The 18,209-nt window shown below is 43.3% G+C and overlaps 1 protein-coding gene across 4 annotated transcripts in view; it reads left to right on the top strand.

Moving 5' to 3' along the window:
- Ndel1 (nudE neurodevelopment protein 1 like 1) overlaps positions 1 to 18,209 on the top strand; it is a 55,836-nt gene that overhangs the window by 29,481 nt on the left and 8,146 nt on the right. For all 4 annotated transcript variants that reach the window (XM_051167227.1, XM_051167226.1, XM_051167225.1 and 1 more), the window contains exons 3-7: positions 899 to 1,052; positions 3,492 to 3,640; positions 6,434 to 6,570; positions 9,951 to 10,124; positions 13,502 to 13,593. In XM_051167227.1, the coding sequence (XP_051023184.1) occupies positions 899 to 1,052; positions 3,492 to 3,640; positions 6,434 to 6,570; positions 9,951 to 10,124; positions 13,502 to 13,593 (706 nt within the window). The remainder of the gene's footprint in view (positions 1 to 898; positions 1,053 to 3,491; positions 3,641 to 6,433; positions 6,571 to 9,950; positions 10,125 to 13,501; positions 13,594 to 18,209) is intronic.

The following is an 18,209-nucleotide window of genomic DNA, read 5'->3' as shown; positions in this document are numbered from 1 at the left end:
AAATCCTGTTGTTCTTTTCTTGTGGCTGTATCAAGCCCGGGGGACGACGCTCGGCGTCCAGCTGAGGTTCGGCATTTGCTCTAACACTGTAGATCCCTCCAGAGGCCGGGGGCCTGCGAACCACTTCTCAGAGTACTTTTAAATGCCAAAAACTAAGTAATGGAATTACAGAGGAAACCAGTTAGTTCAAAAGTTTTCTAAATATTAAGCTAGTTTGTGATATTATAATGTATTAGTGCATTAAGTAAAAAAGGTGGAGAAACATAGTAACTACCCGATTCTGCATCAGTGATGAGAGTGAGTGAGGCTTAGGTCTGACCAGCTATTGATTTCTATTGATTAGAATTGAAAATAATGCTCACTTGAAGTTACTTCAGTGCAGATACACACCTCTCCTCTTTCAGTTTTACAGAGAAAGAAGCTAAGGTTATGAGCTATATAGAACTATTTTAATATTTAATAGTAAATAATATTAATTAATTATTTGGAATTACTGATTTGTGTGGGTTTTTTATTTGGGGGACCCCTTATAACTGATTTTCATTGAGTCCTGAATATATGTAAAGCAAGAAATACAAGACATTCCTTTACTGTTCAACATTTTATTTATTTATTTATTGTTTTTTAAATTTTTTTGTTTTGTTTGTTTTTTTGAGACAGGGTTTCTCTGTGTAGCCTTGGCTGTCCTGGACTTGCTTTGTAGACCAGGCTGGCTTCGAACTCACAGAGATTCACCTGCTTCTGTCCTGCAGACTGGGATTACAAGTGTGCGCCACCACACCCGGCCTTTTTAACATTTTATGAGGATATTAATTTTCATTAAAAAATTACTGTTGTTATGTAATTATGTGAGAGGACTCAACTATTAACTCGTCTTTCCCTCTTTGCTTTTGCTTAGCTTCCAGGAAGCTCGGGATGAGCTAGTTGAATTCCAGGAAGGAAGCAGAGAGCTGGAAGCAGAGCTGGAGGCACAGCTAGTACAGGCTGAGCAAAGAAATAGAGACCTGCAAGCTGACAACCAAAGACTCAGATACGAAGTGGAGGCGTTAAAGGTAACTGACAGACGCTCCTTCCCTGGGCGCTGTGCCGTCTGGTGTCCTGGCCTTTATTAAAGTGAAAAGTCGGGCCAGCGAGGTGGCTTCGGGAAGAGGCACTTGCCACTAAGCCTGACAACTTGAGTTTGGCTTTTGGGCCCCACATGGTGGAAAAAGAAAACCTTTTTCCTTAAGCTGTTTTCTGACCTTCACACATGTGCTGTAGCAGCAATGCACACACAGCACCACATGAAATACGGCAATATTTAAGGGTGAGAAATGCATTAATCACGAAGTGCTTAGGGGAATCAAGCGACCCAAATTTTCTTTTTTTTTTTTTTTTTTGGTTTTTCGAGACAGGGTTTCTCTGTGTAGCCTTGGCCATCCTGGACTCACTTTGTAGACCAGGCTGGCCTCGAACTCACAGCGATCCGCCTGCCTCTGCCTCCCGAGTGCTGGGATTAAAGGCGTGCGCCACCATGCCCAGCTCCAAAAATATTTTTTTATTTTTTATTTTGTTTTTTTTTTGAGACAGGGTTTCTCTGAGTAGCTTTGGCTGTCTTGGACTCATTTTGTAGGCTAGGCTGGCCTCGAACACAGAGATCTGCCTGCCTCTGCCTCTTGAGTCCTGGGATTAAAGGTGTGCGCCACCACCCCTGGCCAAAAAAAATTGTTTTTGTTTTTTGAGGCATGGTTTCTCTGTGTTACCTTGGCTGTCTTGAACTTTCTTTGTTCGCCAGGCTGGCATTGAACTCACAGCGATCTGCCTGCCTCTGTCTCCCAAGTGCTGGGATTAAATGTGTGTGATACTACACTGGGTTCAAAAAAATTTTTTTCTTAAAGTTTAAAGATTTTGAAAAAAATTTCTTTTAATAGAACCAAGAGGTGGTTCAGAGTTTAGGAATTTTTATAGGAAATTTATGGATGTCAGTTTTCTGCCTGTCATGGTCTTCACTATATTTAGTTCCTATATTTCTTTCTTTCTTTTTTTTTTTTTTTTGATAAAGATTTATTTATTTATATGTGTACAGAATTCTGCCTGCATGTATACCACAAGAGGGCACCAGATGGTTGTGAGCCACCACGTGGTTGCTGGGAACTGAACTCAGGACTCCTGGAAGAGCAGCCAGTGCTCTTAGCAGCTGAGCCATCTCTCTAGCCCAGTTTCTGTATTTTCTAAACCTTCCTGATTATTTGTTTAGACAGATTTGCCTGCCTTATCATGTATGCCCTCTAATTATATGACACGTGAATTTTTTTTCTTTTGGTATTGCTCATAACTCTTGAGTTTTGGGATTTAATTTGGGTTAGAAATCTTTCTTAAAAGGAGTTTTCAGGCCCTGGGGATGGAGTTCAGGGTTAGTGGAGTGCTTGCCCATCATCTGCTGGCCCTGGCTCGGGGCTCCACATCAGCTGCCTTGGAGGCGTAAGACTATTTCTTTTTTTTAGAAGCAGAATATATTGACAGAGAAACCCTGTCTGGAAAAAAACAAAACAAAACAAACAAAGCAGAAGAGAATATATTTTAAAGATAAAATAGAGTGTCTTTATACTCTCTGATGGCCACTTCACATAAACAATGTATTATGATTGCGTCCATCCCCGCTTTCCCTCTCCTGCTCCCCTCAGCTACTCCTCGTATGCCCCCCACCCCTTTCTTGTCTTTTTTCCTCTCCTATAACCCACTGAGTACAATTTTGCCTGTTGTAATGTTAACTGATCTTGTTAGCTTATTCTTACATATGTCTTGTGTAGGTAACTAGAGCAGAAGTGATTGTAAAGGCCACGTTGTATCAAGACAACATTTCCAACATTTTACAGAACTCTTTCTCATCAGCTCTTACAGTCTTTGTGCCCTCTCTTCCGTGATGGTCCCTAAGCCTTAGTGGTGGTGCTCCCTAAGCCTTAGTGGTGGTGCTCCCTAAGCCTTAGTGGTGGTGCTCCCTAAGCCTTAGTGGTGGTGCTCCCTAAGCCTTAGTGGTGGTGCTCCCTAAGCCTTAGTGGTGGTGTTGTTAGAGATGTCCCATTTGGGACTGAGCACTCAGTAGTCTGTTCTCTGGCCAGTGTTGAAGGTGGTTGTGGGCCACTTGACGTGAGTACTGGGAATCAGACGTTGGTTCTTTGTGAGAGCATCACTTCCTCTCACCTGCAGAGTCTTCTCTCCAGCCCCCAGATTTAGATTTTGAAGAAAGGATTCTATTATTTTACTTTTCAGGGAGACTTTTTTCTCTGAGAAAGAATGATTACTGTATAATACATGTTTTATATGAATTAAGGCATTTAGAATGGTTCTGTCCGTGCAGTTGAAAAAATATTGCAAAAAGGGAGGGGGTATCATCAACTCAAATTGTTGTGAATTCCTTTGACCATTTCTTTTCTCCCTTAATTTGGGAAATTCTTTTGTTAGTAGATGATTACATACTAACCACACACCCTTCTCTGCACATCTTCTTCCAGGAGAAGTTAGAGCATCAGTATGCACAGAGCTACAAGCAGGTCTCAGTGTTAGAAGACGACTTAAGTCAGACCCGGGCCATTAAGGAGCAACTGCATAAGTATGTGAGAGAGTTGGAGCAGGCCAATGACGACCTGGAACGAGCAAAGAGGTAAAGGCTGCTGTGCGCTGAGGGATGCCGTGCGCTAAGGGATGCCGTGCGCTAAGGGATGCCGTGCGCTAAAGGGTGCCGTGTATTTATGAGCACAGCCAGTTGTCAGCTCCAGCTTTCACATAATTCTTAGTAACCCAGTTCTCCTTTGGTATCTTACATCCTATGTGACTCATTGGGTTGAAACGGAGTGAAACAAAACAATGGACCAAGCTTTTGGTACACATCTGTAATCCTGGTACACATCTGTAATCCCCGTACACATCTGTAATCCCAGTACACAGGAGACTGAGGCGGGTGGATCTCTGAGTTTGAAGCCAGCCTGGTTTCAAAATCCAGATCGCCGGGCGTGGTGGCACACGCCTTTAATCCCAGCACTCAGGAGGCAGAGGCAGGCGGATCGCTGTGAGTTCGAGGCCAGCCTGGTCTACAAAGTGAGTCCAGGATGGCCAAGGCTACACAGAGAAACCCTGTCTCGAAAAAACCAAAAAAAAAAAAAAAAAAAAAAAAAAAAAAAAAAAAATCCAGATCATCTCAAAAACAATCTCTCTAAAGCCCTTGTCCTCCTCTTGTCCCTGCTCGTGGTAGTGCTGGAATTGGAGGCACACACAAACTCACACCAAGTGTGCTGCATGAGTGCTGTGCTGCAGTGCAACGCAGGCCCTTGTGCTGTGCAACAGGTAGTGCTTATTTATTTTGGTGCTGGGGTCAAAGGCTTGTGACACCCCACCTCGCTGCATCAAGCATCTTGAGCTGAGCCACACGTTCAGCCTTGACTTCTCTTTGAATTTCCTCTTTATCCTGTACGTACACCATTGTTTTTGAAGTCTTTTTTTTTTTTTTTTTAGTTTAACATGGTTCTCATAGCTGTATGGTATGGTTTATGCCTGTAATCCCTGTACTTGGAGGCTGAGGCAGCAGGGTCTCTATGAGTTCGAGGTTGGCCTGGGCTTTGTATTGAGTTCCAGTCCTGGCATGCTACAGAGTAAAGCCCTGACTCAGAACATCAGCACCTTTCTCCTGTTTTCTTTTTTTTGTTTGGGTTTTCGAGTCAGGGTTTCCCTGGCTGTCCTGGACTCACTTTGTAGACCAGGCTGGCCTCGAACTCACAGTGATCCGCCTGCCTCTGCCTCCCGAGTGCTGGGATTAAAGGCGTGCGCCACCCTTCCCGGCTCTTTCCCCTGTGTTCTAGGCACACACATCTTAAGCCTCCATTCAGCTGTTATCTTATTTGTTTTTATTTCAAGTGTATTGGTCTTTTGCCAGCATGTGTGTCTGCATAAGGCTGTCTAATCCCTTGGAACTGGAGTTACAGTTGTGAGTTGACATGTGGGTGCTGGGACTTGAACCCAGACCCTCTGGAAGAGTGCTTTTAACCACTGAGTCATCACTCCAGCCCCTTCAGCTGTTACCTTCACACGCTAGTCTCTTCACTTGTAATATTGACCAATGGGTTCTCTAATTACAGCTTTCATCCTACAGCAGTCTACTGCTGCTGTTGTCAGTTTTCCATGTCCCTGGTTTTGTTGTTTGGTTTTTCAAGACAGGGTCTCTCTGTGTAGCCTTGGCTGTCCTGGACTCACTCTGTAGACCAGGCTGGCCTCGAACTCAGAGATATGCCAGCCTCTGCCTCTCAGACTGCTGGGATTATAGGCGTGCGCCATCATGTTTGCCATGTCTGTTACTAGTTGTTTCTTAAACATTCTAAGCCCAGCTCCTACTTCTGAGTAACCATTGCCTAGTACTTTTTCTTTAGTGCTTATCAGTTGACTCTTGATTGACATGGTGCTAGTCACTGTCCTGATAGCTGGTCTATTGTAAATGCGCTGTTAAGAAGAATATGCAGAAAAAAAATATGCAGACTGCTTCAGGGCAGCTGTAGCATAGCCTGTGGGAACTGGCGAGCCTTTTTACAAATTGGGGTTGTCTGCAAAGAGGTTAGCTAGGCAGCGAGCCAGTGAAGAAGCTGAGAGGCAGGAAGGTGTTTGAAGTGTTACACTAAGAGGTTACTTTAACAGCCATCTGTGATGAGGTCTGGTGCCCTCTTTGGCAGGCACACATACAGGCAGAATACTGTATAAATAATAAATCTTAAAAAAAAAAAGGTTACTTTAAGCTGGGTGTGGTGGCGCACGCCTTTAGTCCTGGCATGGTGGGAGGCAGAGGCAGGCAGGTCTCTGTGTTCGAGTCCAGCCTGGTCTACAAAGTAAGTCCAGGAAGGTCAAGGCTACACAGAGAGACCCTGTCTCGGGGAAGGGGGGGGGGGAGTGTAATTGGCGGGTCTGTTTATAGCTGAAGGACCAGGTTGGGCCAGGCTGTGAATACACCTGTGTGCTATGTTTGAGTCTCCTTACTTTTAATTTTTTTTTAAAACAAAGGGGTACAATCAGATCTTGATTTAAGTAAGGAGGAGAATAAAACCATGAAGAGTAATCCAGATGAGAAATAAAGAATTAAGGCAGGAGAGGGAAGAGGGTTGGGGGCCAAAGATTAAAGAAGAGACGCTTTGGAGAGACATTTTGGCAGCTGATTGTAACTGATAAGCCTGGAGTTGGCATTCTGAGTTCCAACTCTAGGTTGGGGATTTTATTTCTGTAGCAGACAGCAGGGAATGGAGGCCACAGAGTAGACGCATGCTAATTTTTGCTGAATGGAGTGAGATCATTCTCCAAATTGGGTCAGGCTGACTGGATCAGGAATAGCAGGAGATAAACTGACTGCTGTCTTTTGTGCTAGCTGTTTGCACATGTTATTTAATTCATGGGCTTTTAACTTTTTTTTGTTTTTTTAAAGGGCAACAATCGTTTCATTGGAAGATTTCGAACAAAGGCTAAATCAGGCCATTGAACGAAATGCATTTTTAGAAAGTGAACTTGATGAGAAGGAGTCTTTGCTGGTCTCAGTGCAGAGGTTAAAGGATGAAGCAAGAGGTAAGCTCGCTACTGAGCAAGCGCTCGCCTGCCGCCTGGCCTGAGCCCAGGGTGCCATGGACCAGCCCTTTTGCTGTTCTGGGGTCATACCCAGGGTCTTGAGCATGCGGGGTAAGCATTCTGGGTCTGAGCTGTGTTCCCAGCCCTCAGTTTGTCTGAGGCTCTAGCTTTACACGCCTCTTAATCACTGCTCCAAGTGCTTTTCACCTGGTAATTTATTTCACACCCATAACGCTAAGAAGTAGGTATGCCCTCCATGTAATAGATGAGAAAATGAGACAGTTTTCTTTAGCGTAGTATTGGTTTTCAGTTTTTCTGCATTGATTTTATTTAAATAGCTTTGTTATCTACATAGAACTATGTATGTGTGTATGTTGCTGGCTATGTGTTATATATGTAGCTAGTATACACTTTAAAACTTCCCTCTATCTTCAGAAACAGCAAAGTTCAGAATATTATAAAGAAGAAAAAACTCACTAACAGTGACACAAATTTTTTTTTATGATTGTACGTACATATGTCTGTATTTTCCCTTATATAATTCATGATTTCTTTCCTAGGAGCAGATGAGTGGACACACACATATTTCCCTTTCTCTGCTCAGTATAGGGAATATACATGGCATCACAAAACTTTAAAACAGGCTTTGGATCTAGCGAGATGGCTCAGCAGTTAGGAGCACTGGCTGCTGCTCTTGTTCTTGTTTCCTTTGTAATATTCTGAGTCTCACTGTGCTGAGGAGGAGTGAGGGAAGTTCTTCTAAAGAAAGCGTGTTTTAACTATATGTCATCTCCTTTTATAGATTTTCAGTGCCTTTTTATTTGTTTCCTGAGGGTGATATATTCATCTGAAGTTTTTGTTTTTTTAAGAGAGCTTTAGAAAGATTTATGTGTAAGAGCGTGTTGGCTTCATATATGTCTATTACCTGCGTGCTCGGTGCCCTGGGGAGCTAGAGGAGGGCATCAGATCCCTGGAACTGGATTCCAGATGGCTGGGAACCACTGTGTGGGTGCTGGGAATCAAACCCCAGTCCTTTGGAAGAGTGAGAGTGTGCTGAGCCACCTCTCTAAGCCCCCGAAGAACTATTTTAGTTTATGTAATATATAAAGTATGAACTTGGGGGCTAGAGAGATGGCTCAGTGGTTAAGAGCGCTGCCTGCTCTTACAAAGGTCCTGAGTTCAATTCCCAGCAACCACATGGTGGCTCATAATCATCTATAATGTGATATGGTGCCCTCTTCTGGCTTGCAGGAGTACATGCAAGAAGAGTACTGTATATATAATAATAAATAAATAAATCTTAAAAAAAAAAAAGAAACTGTAAGCTTTAAAAAAAAAAAAGTATGAACTTGGTATTTGTTTTGCAGTGCTAGAAATGAACACAGGGCCTGTGCGTGATAGGCAAGCAGTGTTCCGCTGTGGTGCATCCCCAGCCTTGATTGTGGTTGTTTTGTAATGGTGGGGCTTGATGCCTGCTAGGCAGGTGCTCTATCCCTGAGCTAGATTCCCAGCCCCTTACTTATTTTTAAATGCAGTAAGACAACAACAACAAAAAGCACAGAACATTAATTTATCATCTTGTCTATTTTGTTGAGACAGGGCCTCACTATGTAGCCCTGGCTGGCCTGGATCTCATTATGTAGACCATACTGGCCTCCAAGTCAGAGATCTGCCCTCCTCTCCCTTCCCTAGTGCTAGAATTAAAAATTAAAATTGTGTGCCATCATACCTAGCAGAATTTTTATTCTTATTATTATTTATGTGACTAGCTGATTTCACTTTCTGTAGTGTCCTCAAGGTTTGTTTATGTTGTAGTGACAGGATTTCTTTATTAAATTAAAAAAAAAAAACATTACGTGTGTGTGTGTGTGTGTGTGTGTGTGTGTGTGTGTGTGCGTGTGCGTGTGCGTGAGTAAAAGCATGGGTGTGGAGTTCAAAGGACAACTTGTGGGAATTTGTCCATTCCTCTTTCTTACAGTAAATGGATTAAAAATTCCATTGTACATGGTTTTCTTTACCTCTATGGATGGACTGTGGGTTTGCTTGTAGCTGCTGTGGATATAGTTTGCATCTATCAGTTTGTAATCCTGTTTTGACCTTTATTGATTGTAAAAGTGGAATAACTTAGTATCATTTGTTTTGTTTTTCTTTTTCTTTTTTTGGTTTTTCGAGACATGGTTTCTCTTTGTAGTCTTGGCTGTCTTGGAACTTTCTCTGAAGCCCAGGCTTGCCTCTGCCTCCCAAGTGCTGGGCTTAAAGGTGTGTGTCACCACTGCCTGACTTGTTTTTTTTCTTTTGAAATAGGGTCTCTCTACATAGCTCTGGCTGTCCTGGAACTCAGTATGTAGACCAGGCTGGCCTTGAGCTTTCAGAGATCTGCCTCTTTGTATCCTTTTCTTTTTTTTTAAAACATAGATATATTTTAGACTAGTTGTGTAACTGGAAACATTAAAAATTCAGTATTGAAAAAAGATTTCATAGTGGTGGTTTAAAAAAAAAAACTGAGGTGTACATGCCTTTAATCCTGTACTTGAGAAACAAAGACAGTTGGATCTTGTAAGTTTGAGGGTAGCGTCATTTACATAGAGAGTTCTAGGCCTACTAGAATTGCATAGTGAGACCTTGTCTTAAAAAGTAATAAAAAAAAAAATTACAAAACTTTTTACTTCATTGATTTTTTTTGTAGTAATCTTGAAACTACCATTTCAAAATGTGACACATGCAAATGAGTTGGTTAGAAATATCTTGTGTTATTTTGTTTCACTATGATTTCTATTTTGTGTCCTGCTCTTTTATTTATGTGTGTATGTGTGTAGGTCACTTGTGTGCAGGTGCCTGCAGAGGCTAGAAGAGGTGTCAGGTGCCCTGGAGCTAGAATTACAGGCAGCTGTGAGCTGTCTAACATGGACTGGGAACTGAACTTGTCCTATGGAAAAGCCATCTCTTCAGCCCTCACAGCTCAATTTCTCTTTGCTTTTGGGCATAATACTGTTCTTTGAGGTTATAGCATTTTAAACTTCTTTTTAAAAATTATGGTTACTTACTTTGTGTATATGTGCGCGCCACAGCATGGGTGTGGAAATCAGAGGGCACCTTGTAGGACTTGGTTCTCTCAGATGGAATCAGGCTGTCAGGCTTGGTAACGAGTGCCTTAACCTGCTGAGACATCTCACTGCCCCATCTCACTGCCTGTGTTTTAATTTCTGAGGGATTATTTAAATTGCACAGTTCACATTTTTGTTGTGGAGATGAAGATTTTTACATAGGAAGTTTGTTTTGAGAAATAGTAACTTAGGAATATATGTCTTTATAAAGTTTTGGTTGGGATTTTGCATGATATATTTGTTCCCTCAAGTGAGGATTCCTGCTTTTGTTGGTAGATTTAAGGCAGGAGTTAGCAGTTCGGGAACGACAACAGGAAGTGACCCGAAAGTCCGCTCCCAGCTCGCCGACTCTGGACTGTGAGAAGATGGACTCTGCTGTCCAGGCGTCACTCTCTTTGCCTGCAACGCCTGTTGGGAAAGGAACAGAAAATAGTTTTCCTTCACCAAAAGGTTTGTATTTAAAAAAAATTTTTTTTTAATTTTAATTTTAATTTATGTATGTGCATTGGTGTAGAGGGTGTGTCAGATCTTGAAGTTACAGACATTTGGGAACTGCCATGTGGGTTCTGGGAATTGAACCAGGGTCCTTTGAAAGAGCAGACGGTGCTCTTAACCACTGAGCTATCTCTACAGCCCAAGGTTTGTATTTTTTTCCCCTAAGATTTACTTATTTATTATACAGTATTCTGCCTGTGTGCCTGCAGGCCAGAAGAGGGTACCTAGATCTCATTATGGATTTTGTGAGCTGCCATGTGGGTTCTGGGAATTGAACTCAGGACCTTTGGAAGAGCAGCTAGTGCTCTTAGCCTCTGAGCCATCTCTCCAGCCCTGGTTTTTTATTTTATTTTAAGGCTATGTTAGATGATCAATTTTAATGCATTTCCTGCTACGGCTTAAGCACGAATTGCAGTTTACAAGTTACTGTAGCACTCATGAAGCAAAGGACGGGCTGTTGCCCCAGGTCGTTGCTATAGGACAGATGAGATGAGGCCTACACTTAAGAGCAGCTTAAGTCAAAGTTTTTAAAAGTTAACTTTTATTTATTTATATATTTCCCGAGACAGGATTACTCTGTGTATCCCTGGCTGTCCTAGAACTCACTCTGTAGTCTCGAACTCAGAGATCCTCCTGCCTCTGCCTCCCAAGTACTAGGATTAAAGGTGTGTGCTACCATGGCCAGCAAGTTAAAAAGTTTTTTTTTTTTTTTGAATCTTTCTCCCCCCCCAAAGATTTATTTATTATATGTACAGTGCTCTGTCTGCATGTACACCTGCAGGCCAGAAGAAGGTACCAGATCACATTCGAGATGGTTGTAGGCCACCATATGGTTGCTGGGAATTGAATTCAGAACCTCTGGAAAGAGCAGTCAGTGCTCTTAACCCCTGAGCCATCTCTCCAGCCCTCTAAGTTAAAAAGGTTTTAAGTTTAAAATTTTAATTTTGGTTATTGTAGAAATATCTGTGCACACAGATTTATTCATTCATTTATTTGTTTTGGTGTGGGGGCGTGGGGTCTGAACCCTCTAGAATTCTGTGTGCTTCGCAGAGAGCTGAGACTCATCTCTGGCCTCAGTTTCATATAGAATTTGAAAGCACAGAAAAGATAAAAAGTTAAAGATTGTAAAAGGTCTTATTTTTTTTTCTTTCTTTCTTTTTTAAAATTTTTTGGTTTTTTTTTTGAGACAGGGTTTCTCTGTGCAGCCTTGGCTGTCATGGACTCACTTTGTAGACCAGGCTGGCCTCGAACTCACAGCGATCCACTTGCTTCTGCCTCCTGAGTGCTGGGATTACAGGTGCTCTGGCCAATTAGGACAGTATTTTCTGTATCTGTGCCTACTCAACTAGCTAGAATGGTGAAATTTATTTTCTTGTGTCAGTCATATTTCATTATTACTGCTTTTGTAGTCTCCCTCCCTTCGTTCCCTCCCTTCCTCCCTTTCTCTCTCCCTCCCTCCCTTCCTTTGTGAGACATGGTCTCACTCTGTAGCCCTACCTGCCCTGGTACTTGCCGTATGTATAGACCAGGCTGGCCTCACAGAGATCCACCTGCCTGTACTGTATCCAGTTTGCATAGTATTCCTTTTATTTTTAATTGTAAGAATTTTTATATATTATGATAATGTTTTTCCCTTGCTCATTTACTCCTAGAAATGGGTAGAGTGCTGCCCATTTGTCACCTTAATAGATACGACCATGGTGTTCCGCAGTGGACTCAGGAGGCTGTGGCAGCATGACAGTGCCTGCGCAGGTCCAGCCCGAACAGCTCCACCTCCCCACCTTCCAACTCTATACCTTCTTTTTCTCTCTGTTATGAATACAAACAGGTTAAAAACAAAAACAAAAAACCACAAACAAGAATAAAACAAAATTAACAAGAAAAAGAAATCTCACACACACACACACACACACACACACACACACACACACACCCTCACCCTCACCCTCACCCTCACCCTCCATAAAACACAAAATTGGCCAGGCACCATGGTGTACTCCTGTAATCCTAGTACTCTGGAGGCAGAGGCAGCCTGATCTCTGTGAGTTGTAGGCCAGCCTGGTCTACATAGTAGTAAGTCCAGGACAGCCAGGGCTATACAGAGAAACCCTGTCTCAGAAACAAACAAACTAACCCCCCCTAACAAAATTGGAAATGGTAGAGGCTAGAGAGATGGCACAGCAGTTAAGAGCACTGTCTACTCTTCCTTGTAGAGGTCCCGAGTTCCATTTTCAGCAACCACATGGTGGCTCACAAGCATCACGTGATCTGATGCCCTCTTCTGGCCTGCAGGTGTACATGTGGGTAGGGCACTTATATATGTAAAATAAGTAAATACATCTTTGAAAGTGTGGAAATGGCAATGTACAAGCAAGAGACAATGTACAAACAGAAGACTGACGCGGTAAAAAAAGCAATATGAGATAAAAGAAAATCTCTAAAACTATCTTTGAGTTTGTTTTGTGTTGGTCACTTACTGCTGCTGGGCATGGGGCCGGCCCTCAAATGTGGATTGTCTACTCTGTGAGAAGCACTTGGAGAAATTAATTTTCCCTTGTAGACGGTTGTCATTTGGAGATAGCTTCTTTGTTAGGAGTAGGCGCCCATGTCTACTTTCCCGTCCCCGCACTGGGGTCTGTTTGGCAGGCATTGTGCATGCTGCCACAGTCTCCTGAGTTCATTACGGAACACCATGGTCATCTCTCTCTCTTTTAAAAAAGACTTATTTATTGCTATGTATGGGTGCTCTATCTGCATGCACACCTACATGTCAGAAGAGGACATTAGGTCACATTATAGATGGTCGTGAGCCACCATGTGGTTGCTGGGAATTGAATTCAGGATATCTCTCTCTCTCTCTCTTTTTTTTTTTTTTAAAGATTTATTTATTTCATATACAGTATTTTGCCTGCCTGTACTCCTGCCCCCCAGAAGAGAGCACCAGATCTCATTGTAGATGGTTGTGAGCCACCATGTGGTTGCTGGGAATTGAACTCAGGACGTTTGGAAGAACAGACAGTGCTCTTAACCTCTGAGCCATCTCTCCAGCCCCAGGATATCTCTTAAGGTGACAAAATGGGCAGCCCTTTGCCCTCACAATTCTATTTTTAGGATTTTCAGAAACAGCTGTTGAGATGGTTAAGGATTTTTGTCCTTGCAGCAGTTTGGAGTAGTGACACACTGTAGTTTAATGATTAAGCTTCTTTATACTTTATTTGTACTTTGGAACAGTATGATTTTGTTTCAAATGTATTTTGCATTGTAACATCATCAATACAACCCAAATATAAAGGAGCTGCTGATGTCATCCCTCTGCTTTTCTTTTTCTGTAGCTGTACCAAATGGCTTTGGAACCAGTCCACTAACACCTTCTGCTAGGATATCAGCACTAAACATCGTGGGGGATCTCTTGCGGAAAGTAGGGGTAAGCATTGCATTTTGATGACTGTTTCCCCTGCTGGAGCGCTATTGAACTGTCCCTGTCCTGTGCTGAGAACCACAGTGAAGCTGAGAGCACCCATCCCTGATGTGCAGACATGAGACTTGAGACATGCCCCTGCTCTGGCCTTGGCCACTTCTGGACAGCCTGGGCTGTGAGGTGCCCTGTGGTCACTGTCCTGTTCTTCCCCATTGCTGTCCTGTCTACAGTGCAGCGTCTCAAATCCTGCCCTCTGCCCTTGGCTCTTACCCTGGTTTTTCCCTCATCTTATATTTTGTGGGACAGTACCTGGCATGGGGCACTGCCAGCCACTCTTTGTTCCAGGCCTTATTGCTCTTGGGCTACTTCAACTCAAGTGCCTCATTCTCCGCTGTAAGCTTGTTTTCAGTAACTTGGCCTTTGAAATATAAAACTTAAAAAAATTAAAGAAGGGCCAGGCAGTGGTGGCGCACGCCTTTAATCCCAGCAGAGGCAGGTGGGTCGCTGTGAGTTCGAGGCCAGCCTAGTCTACAAAGTGAGTCCAGGACAGCCAAGGCTACACAGAGAAACCCTGTCTCAACCCCTTCCCCTCCCCCCAAAAAGAAATATAAAACCTTTTTCTTTATTAACTTTTAAAGATTTATTTATTTTATTATTTTACATGTATGAGTTGGATGAATGTATGTCCCATGTGTGTGCCTGGTCAGAGAGGATGATGGTGATGGACCCCGGGGCTGGAGTCAGCAGATGCTGTGGGCGCCTGTGTGGCTTCTGGGATCAACTTTGGTCCTGTGCAAGAGCAACAACTTCTGAGCTAACTCTCTAGTTTTGTTTTTTACTTTAAAAAAAAAAAAGTGTTAAAAAAAGTGCGTGTCTGCACCTGAGAGCGTGGGCACACACGTGTAAACGTGTGGGTGTGGTGCTCTGGTGTGTGTGGAGGGCAGAACAGCCTTCAGGCTAGTTCCCCACTCACACCACTTGGGTTCCAGGGATCAATCCAGGTTGTCATGCTCAGCAGCCAGGATAAAACCCACTGAGCCATCTCAGCAGCCTGAGGCTGATGTTTTTGCTGATGGCTTTTTGTTTTTTGATATAGCACCTTCTTAGTCTAAAATTCACGAGCTCAGGTTATCTTTCTTCTCAGCCTCCTAGGTAGTAGCAGCTGCAGGATGCACCTTCCTACTCAGTTTTTCACTGTGTCCAATGCCCAGAGTAATACTGCTTGTTGGCCTTTATTGGATGTCTTTTGCTTACTCCTTTAGGACTCTGTTTGTTTTCGAGACAGGGTTTCTCTGTGTAGCCTTGGCTGCTCTGGACTCGCTTTGTAGACTAGGCTGGCCTCGAACTCACAGAGATCCGCCTGCCTCTGCCTCCTGAGTGCTGGGGTTAAAGGTGTGTGGTACCACGCCTGGCCAGGACTCTTAATATTATTATTGTCACAGTCATTGTCTTGCTCATAAGGAGACCAGCCATATGGAATAGCCAACAAGTAGATTACTGGAAACAGTATGGGACCTTGTGATTTTATTCTACTGCTGTAGAGTTGGCATGCCTGGCATTAGTCACACGTTTCTACCAGTGACTTCTTTCAATAATCAACCCTTACGAGTTCTTAGCATCATTTCCTGTGTACGCGCTCATGTGTGTGAATGAAAGCATACATGTGGAGGTCAGAGGGTGGCCTGTGTGTTCATCTTTGCCTTGCACTAATTTGGGACCCCGAGGGTCCCTTATAGCTCACTGTTCTGTGCATCAGGCTAGCTGACCCATGAGCACACAGTCTGTTCCTCCCATTTCCCGGAAGGCATCTGCTGGGATTGTATGCCGACTGTGCTGTTGGATTTGGATGTGGGTTTCTGGGATCTGAACTCAGGTCATCAGCTATGTGTGGCGAGTGCTTAACTTACTGTGCCACCTCTTCATCTCCCCAGCCCCTTTCACTTAGCTTTGTTATGAAAGAACAGAAATTCATCTGTACTATCTAAAGAAGAAGCGGGCTGGGTGTGATGTTGTAATCTGTAATCATAACACTCCAGGAGGCTGAGGCAGGAGGATTGCGAGTTTGAGTTGAGATACAGGTGCTGTGCTTGCTGCTCTGACCGCTGCTCCTACAGTGAACATGTTCTAGCCATCACATTAGCTCCCAACCTCACTTCAACCTATAAAAATTAATTGGCTTGAATTATTCATGCAGCACGTATAGCAATCTTCTGTCACCGCCCCCCACCCCCTTTTTTTTTCTTTTCAAGACACAGTTTCTCTGTGTAGCCTTGGCTGTCCTGGACTCACTTATATAGTCCAGGCTGGCCTCGAACTCACAGAGATGTGCCTGTCTCTGCCTCCTGAGTGCTGAGATTAAAGGTGTGCGCCACCATGCCTGGCAGTGACCGTGTTTTTAACGCTGTTGTAAGAGTTGTAGTGTCTGTTCCCCTAACTTAAAATGATGTGTTTGTTTGGCTTTAAGAAAAACAAACAGCAGGGAGCAGAGGCTATAGGGTGGGGGGCTGGAGAGACGGCTCAGAGGTTAAGAGCACTGGCTGTTCTTCCAAAGGTCCTGAGTTCAATTCCCAGCAACCACATGGTGGCTCACAACCATCTATGAGACTTGGTGCCCTCTTCTGGCCTGCTGGCTCACGTGCAGGCCAAATACTGTATAAATAATAAATAAATTAAAAAAAAAGAAAAGAAAAACAAAGGAACTTAACCTGTCTCCTCTCAATCCAATTGAAGTAAATAAATTTATCTATGGTGTCACAGATGAACCCAGGGCATCACACATAGTGAGCACACATTCCACCCCTGAGCTTTATTTCCAGCCCCAGTTAACTTTGTGAAATCTTTTTCTGAGTTCTCAGTTCACTCTTTTCTTCCTCTTTCCTTCTTGAGCTCTCTGTTGTAATTTGTGAATTGAAAATGAGTCAAGCAGCTTTTATGAGATGCCATTTCCTGTATAACCATAAAGGAGGACAATATTTTAATTTTTTGTCTCACCTTGAAGCCCAGGCTAGCCTTAGCTAGACATCCTCTTCCCTCCCTGCCCCCCCTCTGGAGATCATGCACTGCTGTGCCCAGCTATGCTGTGTATTTTATATGTAATGTTTCTGTGTGCATACATATCCGTACCTGCTGGGAATTAAGTCAGAGCCTCTTTTAAAAATACTTAGAGGGCTGGTTTAGTGGTTAAGAGCATTGCTGCTCTTTTAGAACGCTTAGGTTTGGATCAAGTTTCTCATAACTGCCTATAAATTTAGCTCCAGGATCTGACTCCTGTCTTCTTCGGGTACTTCCATGCACAGGGTGCAGCACACTCACACAGATGTGCACATGCATGCATAAAAGGTGCATAGATCTGAAAACAATATTAATTTCTGTGGTGTGTGTGTATGTGTACATGCACAATTGGCTTTTATCTTTAGAATATACTTTTACTATTATTTAGTTATGCACATATGCCTCAGTGTGGGTGTGTGCATGCGAATGCAGGTGCCCTGTGAGGCCGGAGGGGTCAGATCCCCCGGAGCTGGACTTACAGGTTATCGTGAGCCGCCTGGTGTGGGTTCTGGGACCTGAGCTCGGGCCCTCTTAACCACCGACTATCATTTCTCTAGCTCCAGGTCTGTCTTTTGTTTGTTTTTTTAAAAACATGAGTTCTAGGGATCAAACTGAGGTTATCAGGGTTGCACGGCAAGCATTTGTGCCTGCTGAGGGAAATGCGTTCACACTGCACTGTCTTGTCAGGTCCCTCAAACGTCTTGAACATTTAAGCCACTGAGCTGCACCATCTCAAGCCTTTCCCTCTCTCCCTTCATCTCCCCCCTTTTTTTTGAGACACTGTTCACTGTGTACATAGTTTACACTGGCCTAGAACTCCCAACTCATGCTGTTTCTGTGTCTATCTGCCACTTGGGATTTCTTAGCATACCTAGCTTTTTTTTTTTTTAAAGACAGGATCGTAGTGGGCATGGTATTTGCTAGGTAAACCACGCTAGCTTCCAACTCAGAGAAATCTGACAGCTTTTGCGGCTAAAGTTCTAGAATTCATAGTGTACCCCGCTGTGCCCGGCTTTTTAAATTTTACAGAGCAAAAATAAAGGCCATTCTTTATGTTATGTCTCTCTGTATCATCCTCTTGTTGCCGTTTTGACTGCATATGTGCTCTGCTCTGTCTCGGTTCCCTGATTAAGCCCCTACAACTGCTTGGTGTTGTCAGTGTAGTCAAATCCAATATGTGTGCTGTTCTGAATTCTTATCTGAAGCATTCACACCAATGTGCGTATTACCACACCCTCGAAATGTCCTCTGTTTTTGGCATCCCTGAAGCTGTTTCTTGGCTGTTCCCACCCATCTGCCCATTTCTCTTTGACATCTTGTTGGGTCTTTATTTGTCTACTTTTTCAGTAATCTCTTGACCATCCTTTTCTTTGAAAAGACCCAGTGCTTGTTCCACCTGTAGTACCACTGATGCCTGGAACATAATTTTTGCCTGTCATGTGTCAGATGCTTAGCAGATATTTATGTGGATGGACAAGTCCCTTCATTGCATATAGGAAACTGAATGTTTCAGAGTGGATGTATTTATTTACAATCCACCGATGGATGGTCCTCAGAGCATATAGACGGTC

This window comes from Acomys russatus, chromosome 25 (assembly GCF_903995435.1).
Source record: "Acomys russatus chromosome 25, mAcoRus1.1, whole genome shotgun sequence".
NCBI classification, from domain to species: domain Eukaryota; kingdom Metazoa; phylum Chordata; class Mammalia; order Rodentia; family Muridae; genus Acomys; species Acomys russatus.
This window is presented reverse-complemented; position numbering and strand designations above follow the sequence as displayed.